At 43.2% G+C, this 13,349-nt stretch overlaps 1 protein-coding gene across 1 annotated transcript in view; it reads left to right on the plus strand.

Moving 5' to 3' along the window:
- The window catches only part of LOC145414690 (roundabout homolog 1-like), a 47,275-nt gene extending 35,675 nt beyond the window's left edge, over positions 1–11,600 (plus strand). The window contains exons 3-6 of the mRNA XM_080284211.1: positions 3,162–3,786; positions 7,572–8,788; positions 9,275–9,584; positions 10,588–11,600. Of these exons, the coding sequence (XP_080140337.1) occupies positions 3,162–3,786; positions 7,572–8,788; positions 9,275–9,584; positions 10,588–11,600 (3,165 nt within the window). The remainder of the gene's footprint in view (positions 1–3,161; positions 3,787–7,571; positions 8,789–9,274; positions 9,585–10,587) is intronic.
- The last annotated feature ends 1,749 nt before the right edge of the window (positions 11,601–13,349 follow it).

The following is a 13,349-nucleotide window of genomic DNA, read 5'->3' on the forward strand; positions in this document are numbered from 1 at the left end:
CTGCATCGTAATAAACAAATGTTTTGGTCTTCAAATGTTATTACCTTTTTTTTTTTTTTTTAAGTGCGGATTACAAATAAATTGATTGAAATGTGCCTTAGCCAGTTTCATTAAAAAATTAAAAAAGCAATATGTAAAGGTGAGACAATGGTCCGGTAAATAACTGTTGTTGTTGTTGTTGTGTCCCCAGGCACATCTGAATGTGTACCCAGTGGGTTGCAGACTGACCTTATCTCATCTTACAGTTCACCATCTTCCTACTAAGGGACAGAGAGTGAGTTGAGGGACATTTATATAATCCCGGCTGGGGCAGTGGAAACAGTTTCAGGATTTGAATTTCTGAAAAAGCAGACTTTTTCTTGATCTACCAGATGACCCGCCGACATGTCATAAAAGTACCCCCGCTAATACCAATACACCAGTCCCTGTGTGTTAAGGAGAGCAGTCCTAGCATGTATTCAATGTGGATGGTGGGAAAGAAGTTAGCGCCGAAATGGTGACATGTGGAGGTGTAGGGACTACTGGGCCTCAAGGAGGACTACTGGGACTTGGGAATAGGCCTCCTGAAACCTTTGCCCAGAGTCGGACAACGTAAAAAAAAAAAAAAAAAAAAAAAAAAAAAAAAAAAACAAAATCAGGCACTGGTGGTACCCAATTATGTCGGTGCCACCACATGGGGGCATTTTTCCGATATATCGGTTTATGTAGTGTTAATTACATGTTAACAAACCCTAACCCCACCAAAAATCTAGGGTGAGGTGGGATCCAGAGACAAAGGTAAGAGAAGCCATAAAAAAGAATACCTAGTGAAAGGTACACACAAGTCATTCATACATCATTCACACATTAGGAATCATTGCTCATCTCACAAAGCAAAACTACTATCACAATGTTTTATTGTACTTTTAATGGATGCTTTGTACAGTACATACGAACTGACCTCGTGATTATAGTTAAGTGTGGAGAGAAAGGAGGAAAAAAAAGTTGCTTAGGATTAATACCTATTGACTGAACAAAGGTACTTTCGGCAGGTAAGAAATTTTTATTGAGCTGTAGTCTTCACCTAGAATACGATGCATAACACTAAACTTTATAACCAGGTCCCCAGCTGTGGGCTACCTCATGACGAACGTTGATAAAGAGGAAATAAACTTTGACCAAAGATCTTACCGATTCGAGAAAGAGCAGAGAGAAAAGGGAAAAGACGAGACTGAGGTGAGGGTAGGGTGGAGGACCACAAGTGAGAGAAGGAAGGGGGGGAGAGGTAAATTGGTGTATGTGTGTGTGTGTGTGTGTGTGTGTGTGTGTGTGTGTGTGGAGGTGCAGGGGGATGGGGTTATATGAAATGGGTGAAGAGTATCATAGGAGAGTGTTGTGAGGTGACTGGACAAAATGGAGTAGGTGGGCAACGGGTAATAGTAACTTCCTTTGGTGAGACAGAACAGAATGAGTGAGGGATAAGGCGAGAGACTTTGGGATGAAGGAGGGTTATGTATGGGATTTTAGGGATGTGGCTGGGCTAAGTAAAGGGGACTGTGGCAGATTTTAGGTTGAAAGAATATTTTTAGAATGAGGATGTTTATGCCTGTAGGGTTGGAGTTAGGATTCCAGGGGCTTCAATGATGAGTGAATGAAAGCACGAACCATTGAAATGGGCAGATTTCTGTTGGTTTTCCTTCCATTAGATATATTTTGGTTCTATGGGCCTTATCCCATCCTTAGGTGGGAAAAGATGTATGGATGATGATGATGATGATACTAGGAATATGGAATATGGATGAAATGAGTGAAGCGTAATATGTGAGATTTTGGAGTAAAAGAAGGTTAATATAAAGAATTTTAGAAATGTAAATGGAGTGAATGAGATGCAACGGAAGAGATTATAAAGAGAAAGATGTCTGCCATATAAGTTTGTATGGGTTACAAGAGACGATGAAATAAAGGAAGACTGGCGAAAGAGATTTCATGGATGGTTAAATAGAAATCGGAGAAGGAGAGCTGACATGAGGGATTTTAGAGATAATGTGAGAGGACGGAGTGAAAGAAGCTTGACATGACGGATTTTAGGGATGATGGGAAAGGATTAAATATGAGAAGCTTGACAGAATGAATAATATGGATGATGGAGGAAGACGGAATGAATGTAGCGTGACAAAAAGGACTTTAGGGATTGTGGGGGAAGCTGGAGTGAGGCAGGGATAACTTGAGAAACTTCCCTATGAGAAGTTTTCACAACCATAGTAGAGTCCATGTTTAAATGAAGAAAATAACACTAAACTGAATGACTCATGAAAGTACTTAGTTGTAATCAACACTATGATAACCTTTCATATGTGCAGTAACCTCTTTAATGTGATGATATAATATTTTTTATTTTACCCGTTTTTGACCATTATAATCCTCTGTGAAGAGATTTTTCGAACTGCTGAGGTTAGAAACAGTCTTCATTTACGTGTTTAAAATGAGAGTTGAGTAAAATTCTGATACGGTAGTTGAAAGAATAAATCGTAAAAATACGTCCTCGGACTGAAGGATTTAACAACACACTGACTGGAAGCATCTCAACGAAGGTATATTCAGGACTGGGGGTTTGTTTTCACCTGACGGAACTGGATTACCCACTGAAATTTCATGAACGTTGTTTCAAGATAGGAATGAGTGTCTTTGGGTACTAGACAAACTTACCATTCAGTCTGACTGGCTGGCACAGTCTTCACCTTTTGATAAAATGAAAGGGGTTAGGGGTTTTCATGATAAAATAAACGTATTATAAGTATGCTTTCTCTATTTTTAGATTTTGGTGAATGGAGAGAGCCTTCTCCAATGTTATCCTTGTCATATTCTCAGCGTCTATTCACTCGTACGAAGTGTAAAGCATGGGTTCAGAAGATGGTTGTTAATTTCTCTTTCGTTCCTACATTCCGGTGTTGGGAGGAAACTTTTATTTTTTTCATGACCATATCAAAACTAAAATGGACACACCCCAGTTCCTTTACAAAAGCTCATGGACAGTTACTGCAGACCTCAAGTGGTCAGTGAACGTTGTGTTTGATATTATATAGGCCATATACTAATGGTCTCATGGTATTAAATAATCTTCCCTAACAATACATGCTTCCATTTTTCGTTACTTGGTAGGCCATACCTTATCCCATCCTTAGGTAGAAAGAGAGAATCATGATGACAAAGATGACGCCTCCCATACAGGTGCACCTCCAGTGATCAAGGAACACCCAAGCAACGTGGTGGCGCGGCGCAATGACCCCGCCACTCTGAACTGCGCTGCCTTGGGCAGTTCCAGAATCCGATGGTTCCGGGATGGGGAGGAAGTGGTCACGTCATCACAGGATCAGCGTTCACACCGGGTGCTTCTGTCCTCTGGGTCACTGTTCTTCCTGCGGGTCACGGCCACCAGGAGGGACAGTGATGCGGGAACATATTGGTGTGTGGCCTCAAACAGCTATGGCGCTACACGTTCAAAAAATGCCACACTCATTGTAGCCACACTGGCCTATGACTTCCAGCAGCAGGCTGACTCCTCTATAAAAGTGCTGGTAGGGGAATCCGTCACCTTGCCCTGCCGGCCTCCCAAGGGCACTCCACCACCTGAGGTGACCTGGCTCAGGGACGGACACCAGGTCACCAACTCCAGCCGCATCAGTGTCAGCCAGGATGGTGACCTGATAATCGCTCAGGCCGTCCAGCAGGACTCGGCCAAATACATATGTCGTGCCCGCAACGCTGCTGGCGCCCGTCAGGCACCGCCATCTCACCTCACCGTCATGAGTAAGTTATTTACAGTATGTGTTGATGATTACTCTTCCATCATAATTAAAAGGTAATATGTGCTACAGTAGATGAAAAATAGGTATGTAATATTTCAAAATCCCTAATATGTGTCTTCCCTTCAACTTTGCAGGCTATCGTGAGGAAACCCCATCTCACCTTACGGTCGTTAATAAGTTAACTCCCTCAGTACGAAAACATCTTATTTGTTAAGTTCTTGTTGTGTCCGTGCTGTTTTACTCAGCACTGGGAAGGCTTTTTGAACTAGTGGGATTAGGTATAGCCTTCATTAACCCCTTCGATACAAGATGTCTTAAGTTGCATACACTCGTCTTGTGGTTATACGAACAAAATGTAGAATACATCAAGGGTTTCACTGAGTTGATTGTTGGGTACGTGTATGTTTATCCCTGGATCATATTACCGTGGGTATTAGGCTCCCTAACATTTTTCTTAATATGTTTGGAATTACTATGCCAAAATATTTTATGGCATATAGCTATGACACTATTATTATTATTATTATTATTATTATTATTATTATTATTATCATTATTATCCATTTGTGGTAGGTGGGGGCGCTCACCATCCACTCACTCGATGTAGTGCTGCTCTCGGGTGTCTGTCCATTCCTCTCTTCCCTCCATTCCTTCCTTCCTCCTCAGTCTTTTTTTACTTCATTCTTTCCACGTCCTTCTGCCTACGGGTGACTTTACATTCCCTCTTTTGTTTTTCTGTCCTTCATTCTTTCCTCTTCCTTCTGCCTGTTGGTGACTCAACACTGAGTGACAAGCAGAATGGTTTCCTGGTGTACAGGAAACCATTTGGCTTGTCAGTCAGTGTAGAGTCACCCACAGGCAGAATGAAGAGAAAAAAATGAAGGAGAGAGTGACAGAAGGAGTGTAAAGTCACCCACAGGCAGAAGGAGGAGGAAAGAATAAAGGAAAGAACGAAAGAAGAGGATGAAAGGAAAGAAGAGTGGAGGAGAGGAAACGGCAGACACCTGAGAACAGTACTACATCAAGTGAGTAGATGGTGAGCTATTATTATGATGATGATGATGATCATTATTATTATTATTACTTATGATATTTCAAAGGGTATTTGGCCTAGAGCCTTCAAACTTGGTCAACTTAGTCTGACACTGTCTGCCTCTTTTAACCAGATATGGTGGTAATCAGTCAACCAGATCTTTGGATATTATCCAGAACAGAGAAAAGTGAGTCAGCCTCGCTGTCTCAAGAACCGCCTAAGTTAGGAAGCTAAAAATTGTACTATAAAATAGCCTTAAGATGGACGCATGCCGGAAGGGAGTATGGTTCCAATCGGTTGATTATTCTCCGATATCGCCTGGGAGAGAAAATTGGGACTTTCCCAGATATTCGGGATATCACCTAATTTCCCCTTAAGGATTAAAGCTAAAGCCACCAAACTTAGTGGACTTATAGGCTCTGGTGACCTAAGGTGATGTACACAAGATCTGTGACCTTGACCTCGCCTGGGGTAAAATAATTGGATCGTTTCCAGTATTCCAGATGTCACCTAATTTTCCATGAAGGATCGAAGCTAGAGCTACCAAACTTGGTGGACTTATAAACTGTGATGACCTAAGCTGGCATGCACCTTCACCTCACGGCCCTTTTATAGCTCGGTTTCAAGTAGGCAATGGCTGATACAAGGTTTTCTTTATGAATATTGTCCTTGAAGAAATTTGTCGTGTTTTTGTAATTATTATTATTGTCATTATTATTATTATTATTATTATTATTATTTCTCATAATAATAATAATAATAATAATAATAATAATTCTATCTATCTATCTATTGCCAGACGCCTCAATCCCGTTTGGGGTGGCCACAAACAAATCGCCTCCAAGTCGCCCTGTCCCCCGCCATTTCACTGCCCTTCTCCCAACTCACACACCCCTCTCTCATATACCTCTCCACCCCATCCCTCCATCTCATCCTCGGCCTCCTCCCTCCCTCTTCCCCCCTCCACCTTACTCACATACACTCTCTTCGTCAGTCTTTCACCCTCCATTCCTCCACATGGCCAAACCACCTCAGTGTGTTCCTCATAACGCTTCCTATCACATCCACATCCACACCACAACGCTCCTTTATATCCTCATTCGTCAGCCTGTCTCTCCATGTGACTCCAAAGGCTCCTCTTAAATAACTCATTTCCACTGCTCTCACTCTTGACTTGTGTCCTTCCAACAACGTCCAAGCTTCACATCCATACGTTAGAGTTGGTATCACAATACTGTCATGTAGTAACTTTTTCACTTCCATGCTCACTTCCCTGTTTCTTATCACTGCTTTCAAAGAACCAGCAACCTTTACCCTTTCAAGCACTTCGCCCTCCAAACCTCCATCCTTACTCATCACACTACCCAAGTACTTAAAAGTACTCACATTTTCCAATTCCTCACCATCCAACCTCGCTGTACATTCACTGACTTCATCCCCCTCAAAGACCATCACTTTACTCTTCCCTACATTTACCTTTAGATTCCGTTTCTTACACACTCTCCCAAACTCATCCACCAAGCCTTGCAGCTCCCCTTCGTCTTCACTCAACAACACAGTATCATCTGCAAACAGCAGTACAGGGAGCTTCCAGACACTATCCTCTCTCACCAGGGCCACTCCAACATCCACTACCCTACCTTGTAACTCTTTTATTACCCCATCCATGTACAGATTGAACAACCATGGAGACATGACACATCCCTGTTTCAACCCAACTTTCAAAGAGAAAAATTCACTTAGTTCACCATCCACACGCACTGCAGCCTTCACACCATCGTACATACTCTTCACAGCATTCAACAACTTCCCATCTACTCCATATATTCTTAACACTTTCCACAATCCTTGTCTATCCACCCTGTCATAAGCTTTCTCCAAATCCATGAAAGCCGCATACAACTTCTTTCCCTTCTCTAGAAACTTTTCCACTAAAGATCTAAGAATGAATATCTGATCTACACAACCTCTTCCCTTCCTAAAGCCTCCCTGTTCTTCTCCAACTAATTTCTCTGTTCTTTCTCTAACTCTGTCAATAAGTATCCTACCATACACTTTTCCTATTATACTAAGAATTATTATTATTATTATTATTATTATTATTATCACTATTATTATTATTATTATTATTATTATTATTATTATTATCATTATTATTATTATTACTATTATTATTATTACTGGTAGTAGTAGTTATAGCAGCAGTAGTAGTAGTAGGAGTAGTAGCACTGTAGAAGCAGTAGTTGCAGCAGTGGCAGTAACCCCAGGCTCATCAGAATGTGAACCCAGTGGCAGTGGACTGCAGTTTCATTCCCCTTCTCTTGCAGTCCACCATCTTCCTTTTAGGGGAGGGCGAGGGATGTGGGGAACGTTTGTATAACCTGACAATAGAGCTGCTCAGTCATATCAATGCTACCACATAAAAGCATCTCTCTCCAGCACCAAGATATTATTATGTTTAATAGCAGCGCAGAGCATCAGTGTGTTAAATGCATAAATGGATTGTTAGGCCATTGTTGTTGGCATCCCAGGCTCATCTGTACGTGAACCCAGTGAACTGCATGCTGAAGCTGTCCCTCTGTAGGCCAAATGATATTACCACATATTATTAAGAAACTAATTCATAAGAAGAGAGCTGCTTGTCTGCATGGTTACTGAATTACCAAATAGTTCATGCTGCATTATTATTAAGAGGATATGAAAGTGTAATAAATGACACAAATGACTTGTCAATAAAATAATCATTCTCCCAGCACCACCGTGGTTTGAGGAGCAGCCATCCAACACGTCAGTGGCGTCGGGTGCTGGTGTGGAGTTGGGTTGCCGGGCGAGGGGCTTTCCCACCCCGACAGTCACTTGGAGGCAGGTGGATGGAGGGATGTCACTAGGAGGAGCCACTATTGAGGACCAGCGATTGGTTCTGCAGAAAGTGACGGTGGCGAACTCGGGTGTGTATGAGTGTGAGGCGAAGAGTGAGGCAGGTGTGGCCACTGCCAGGGCTACACTCACTGTGCTGGATGCTCCAGTGCTGACCCAGCGGCCTCAGCACCTGCAGGTGATCCAAGGCAATGAGGCACAACTGCGGTGCCTTGTGGAAGGCGAGCCTGAACCCCTCGTGCTCTGGCGCCTCCCTTCTGTGAACAGGACGGCTGTTCTGTCCCCTGGTCACAGCAGCAGCCACGCCTCAGTGTCAGATGATGGCAGTACTCTCCTGTTGCACCAGCCATCCACACAGGACACCGGTGTTTACTATTGTTGGGGCATTAACAGTGGTGGAGGGGTGAGTGGGAGAGCAGAAGTGGTGGTGGTAACAGCACTGCCTCCACCAGTAGTGGGTGTGGGACCTAAGGACCTGACAGTGGCCCCTGGAGGAGTGGCGAGGTTCTCTTGTGAGGTGGTGAGTGAAGCAGCACCAGCGACTGTCACCTGGTGGTACCAGCCCTCCGCACACCTGCCGTCCCGTCAGCTGAGCCAGCACCCTCACCAGCCACGGTTCTCTCTGCCAGAGAACGGTGCCCTCATCATCAAAGACGTGTGGCTTGACGACGCTGGCATATACAGCTGTCACGTAACTGCAACAACAGGCAGTATACAGCAGGAGGCAGTGCTTAATGTGGTGGAGGACACAGAGCCAAAGGAGTCGCCACTACTGCCACCACCACCCACCAAGCCCCGTATACTCGGCTGGAACCAAACTTCAGTGCATCTAAGCTGGTTGCCCAACTCCCAGGGCAGCAAGGCTGGCCTCCATTGGTATGCTGTGGAGTACTGGCGCCAGGGATGGTCTGAATGGCGGGTGGCTGATGCTGTCATCACGCAAGAATCATGTGTTGTCAGTCGTCTGTCACTAGGCCACACCTACACTTTCCTGGTGCGTGCCGTCAACAGTCAAGGAGCATCGTTCCCTAGTCCTTGGTCTGATCCTGTCTCTACCAGAGCCAACCCACACCCCACCCTCACTGCAGAACAGGTATGGTATGTATAAATTCTCCTAAGTAATGTTGTGAAAAAGATTCTTTGTATAAGGAAATGTCTTCTCTCCTACAAATACTGAGCACGTCCTTGTAAGCGATTATTAGTGACGAAAATGCTAAAAAAAAAAAAAAAGGTGTAATAATACATAACTTAGGGGGACTTGTTTTTAGGAAAAGAACAGTTAGAACCCTTTATGCATACAGGTTGGTCGGTAAATTGCCATCTCCAGATGTATATGTTGCTGGGGACGGCCCAGTCGGTTTTTGTGAGGTGTGAAGATATTTTGGCTGCTTCATCACGTTACTGATAAATCTTCCAATCAATGGACATAAAAAAAAATATAGTATAAAGCTTGAAAAGGATTATGGAAAGTAGAAAATGATGCATGGTATAGACTGGTAATGCTGACTGAGGCGTAGCCTACCTGAAACACATAAGAACTGGCCAGCGTAATATATGAACCACACTGTGCCTTCCTCAGGTGCGACAGGTCCAGCGTCGCCTGGCGCGTCCGCTGGTAACACTGACCAAGGCCATGGCCACAGCAGCAGACAGTGTTATACTGAACTGGAGCTTCCTGGAGCCAGTGGAGGACTGGGTTGATGGGGTGCTGGTGTATTGGATGGCAGAGGGAGGCAGGGTGGAGGTGGCTACCGTCCTGGGCACCTCGTCCACTTATCACCTCCACAACCTGCACCCCAACACGCCCTACACCTTCTTCATCGTACCCTTCTTGCACAGCGTTGAGGGCACTCCATCCAACTCATACCACTTCACCATGCCCGAGGACGGTAAGTTTTAGGTCCCATATGCTTGATAGCATAGGAGGTTTCGTAGCACCTCTTCCTAAAAATTTGTTTGGGATATTACACATTTTTATCCTCTTTTACGTTTCTAAGATATACTGTACAGTATCGATACCAATATTTATGTAAATTATATGATGGAGACTATCAGGGTGTAATATGCACGTTAAATTACTAAGAAAAAGGTGCTAACAGTTATGAAGCTTACAGTGTCAGTTGTAGCCTAGTATGACCCTAGGTTTCTTCCAGCTTCGGGATTACAGGAAAATAAAATCAATACGATTTTTTTTTTTTTTGTTTGATACCAGTTTTATACTTCCTGTCTTCTTGCTTCTGGATCTTGCTTTACTCTGTCATTATCACTGAATAAAAAACCACGATGCTAGTGATGGCAGCGTTTTGACGACTGGGTTCGGTTTGGGAGAGACATAGGTTTGGAGGGGGATAGTTGTAACCCTCACTGACCCTTTCCGTTAGAAGGATGCTTCGTAGGTTGAATAAAATATTCTGGAGGCAGTAGGAAAAAAACAAATAATACATCCCTGGCAGTAATTGGTATGTCAAAGACATGTGGGCTGCGTTAGGTATTGTATGATAACATTAACTACCGCACAGTACTAATGCTGTTTGAGGCTAATTATAGAAGAAACAGTGTTGTAGTTACAGTGATAGGTATTCAGAGTACTAGGTTATAATTTGCAGCTTACGCCAAGCATCAAAGTCTGTGTTTGTGCTATATGCCAGTGGTCTTAGAGTAAACCATGTGTCCCTGACTCTATCATTATCATATGTAGAGAAGCAGTTAATCGGATAGTAAAACAGATCGGTACAAGTAAGAACTCAGATACATAGATTGATAAACATGCAGACAGGTATAAAAACAAACTGAAACAGATAGATAAACTGATAGACTGAAAACTTGAGAGTACTGAGAGTATTGTCATTACAACCTAACCTTAATTTTAAGTGTTCATTCCTGTCTTTCCAGTGCCTCTGACTGCGCCAGGTAACGTGCGAGTAACGAGACAAAAGGAGGGTTCAATGCTGATCGAGTGGTCTGGTGTTAGTACTGAGGAGGCGCAGGGGGAGGTGATAGGGTACAAGGTTACACTCAGCCACAACGGTAGTCAGGTTACCGAGACAGTTGGTACACCCTACCTGGAAACTCGTGATTTACTGCCTGGACACATATATACCGTGCGTGTGGCGGCGCTGACAAGTGCTGGAACAGGACCTTTCAGTGACCCTGTAGTGGTGGAGGGGCAGGGGTTGCGCAGGACGGTGGCGGCAGGGGAGGTGCTGCATGCTCCACCACAGGCAGTATGGTTGGCGTACTTGCTGATTCCGCTGGTGCTGTTACTGGTGCTTGGTGTGGTGTGGTACTTGTGGAGGGTACGGCACAAGGCACCACCAGCCAGCCATACTCATGCACCCCCACTGTACCAGGACCCTTCCATCAATATGTACAGTGACCATAAGGTATGGCGGCCGACTGACAGTGATAAGGATTCCAGCTTATCCTCCTCACGACTCCTCAAGTCAGATCAGCTGGTTAGTGAGTACGCAGAGCCGAGGTTGCTGCTGCCCAACCACACTACTGAACCGTACGCCACCACGGCCCTGCTGGCACCATCACCACCACACACGTCCTGCTGCCACCCAAATGATCAGTCTGTTGAGATGCAGGTCAACTGGGCTGCCATCCTGCCACCTCCGCCAGACTCTCCACCTCCAGATCTTGACCTGGGGGAGCCACGGCAGCAAGGAGCAGCGCCAGGGATGTGCTCCAGGGCCTCCCAGTATGATAATGTTGGCAAGGTAGACCCCTACAGGAGGCCTTGTGATGCCGACTCTGAGCACACGTACGAGCCTTATGCACAGGTCATCCCTTCTGACAGATTCCACACCTTCAGTAGCCTCCAGCGATGTGGAGACAATAAACTGTGTGTTGACTGCCACCTCGCTCACCCTGGCCAGCCACCACGCGGCAGTACACACTAGCAGTTGTACCAGTGATAAAACGATAATGTATTTACTGTGACGGAAGAACTATACGCACATACTGAAATTGGCGTGAGTATACTAGTTTTGGCTAAACGTGGACTTTAATAACAGTGACAAGAGTGCAATGTATTTACAGGAAAATTTTACCCCTATTCTAAAACCGATGTGCATTTACAACAGTTTCAGCTCGGCATAGATATATAAATCCTCCTCTAGAGGAGGATTTGTATCTTCACACACACACACACACACACACACACACACACACACACACACACACACACACACACACGTACACACACACACGCACACACACACACCGCGTAATTCTTACATTTGAATAATGGTATTGCCAGTTAAACACCTATCCTCTATACTTCGCGATCATCGAAAGTTATAATAATTTTGATACTGGTTGTAACAGTTATATATATATATATATATATATGTTAAAGTGAACTGTGTAATATACAGTGTGATGTGTATCGTGAACATTCGAATATGTATTTTATATAGACATATAAACATATATATCTATATCTATCTATTTATCTACAGTATATATATATATATATATATATATATATATATATGCACCAAGTTGCCTAGCCACTGGCTCTTGCTCTCCTCATGGGGCAACGTAGGTACGATGTTGAATATATATATATATATATATATATATATATATACAGTATATATATATATATATATATATATATATATATATATATATATATATATATATATATATATATATATATATATATATATATATGCACCAAGTTGCCTAGCCCCTGGCTCTTGCTCTCCTCATGGGGCAACGTAGGTACGATGTTGAATATATATATATATATATATATATATATATATATAATAACGTGGTGTATCTTGAACATTCGAGTATGCAGTGCTATGTGAACTGATGGGACGAGTTCATTGTGCATATCATTCAAACAGGGAACTCTACATTTCTTACTATTTGTTTGTAAATAGTAAGGTAATATGTACACCAACTGTATGTTTGTGTCTGCCAGGTGCTGAAGGAGGACAGTTTAATAAGTGGACGAAGGATGTTTGTTATTGTTCTTGTTATATTCTATCATAAGACTTAGTGAGAGAGATTTTAACTAGGTAATTTATCCCCTCAACCGTACGCTAGTGATATTCTCAACCTCAGCCTATAGTAATTTTCCCAGCCGTCCTTAGTAATGCCCAACTACATCCTATCGTAAAGTTTAAGTTACAGTCTTGTGATATTCTCCCTCATACCTTTGTGAATTCTCTGATACACCCTTTAGTAGTACTCCTATACACCTAAGTAATTCCCAGACACACTAGGATTGTTCCCAGTCACTCGCTAATAATATCCCAGCTTCACCTTTTAGTAAAACTCCCATCCAAGCCCTACAGTATTATCCCCAGCCACCCTAGCAATATTTTCAAATTAATAGTTCAACCACACCAATGTAATAGTGTTCTCAGCCACATCCTTGTGATATTCTGCTTCGTCCTACTGAAAACATCCCATCCACACCCTAGTGATAGTGCAGTTACTCAGCATAGGACTGACAGCCATATTCTCTTGGGCGTAGTAAACTTAGTAACATCCCTTTTTCAGTGTTTTATTTAGCACTTTTCACGTTAATAATTGGTTGCATGTTAGTTCTTTTTAACATCGAGTTGGTATTTGTAATAAACTGAGAGGTGGGGTGTAATGTGAATAATAATTAGTTGTGGAAGAGTTGT

Source organism: Coenobita brevimanus, chromosome 13 (assembly GCF_032717465.1).
Source record: "Coenobita brevimanus isolate Jiangsu-jjx chromosome 13, ASM3271746v2, whole genome shotgun sequence".
NCBI lineage: Eukaryota > Metazoa > Arthropoda > Malacostraca > Decapoda > Coenobitidae > Coenobita > Coenobita brevimanus.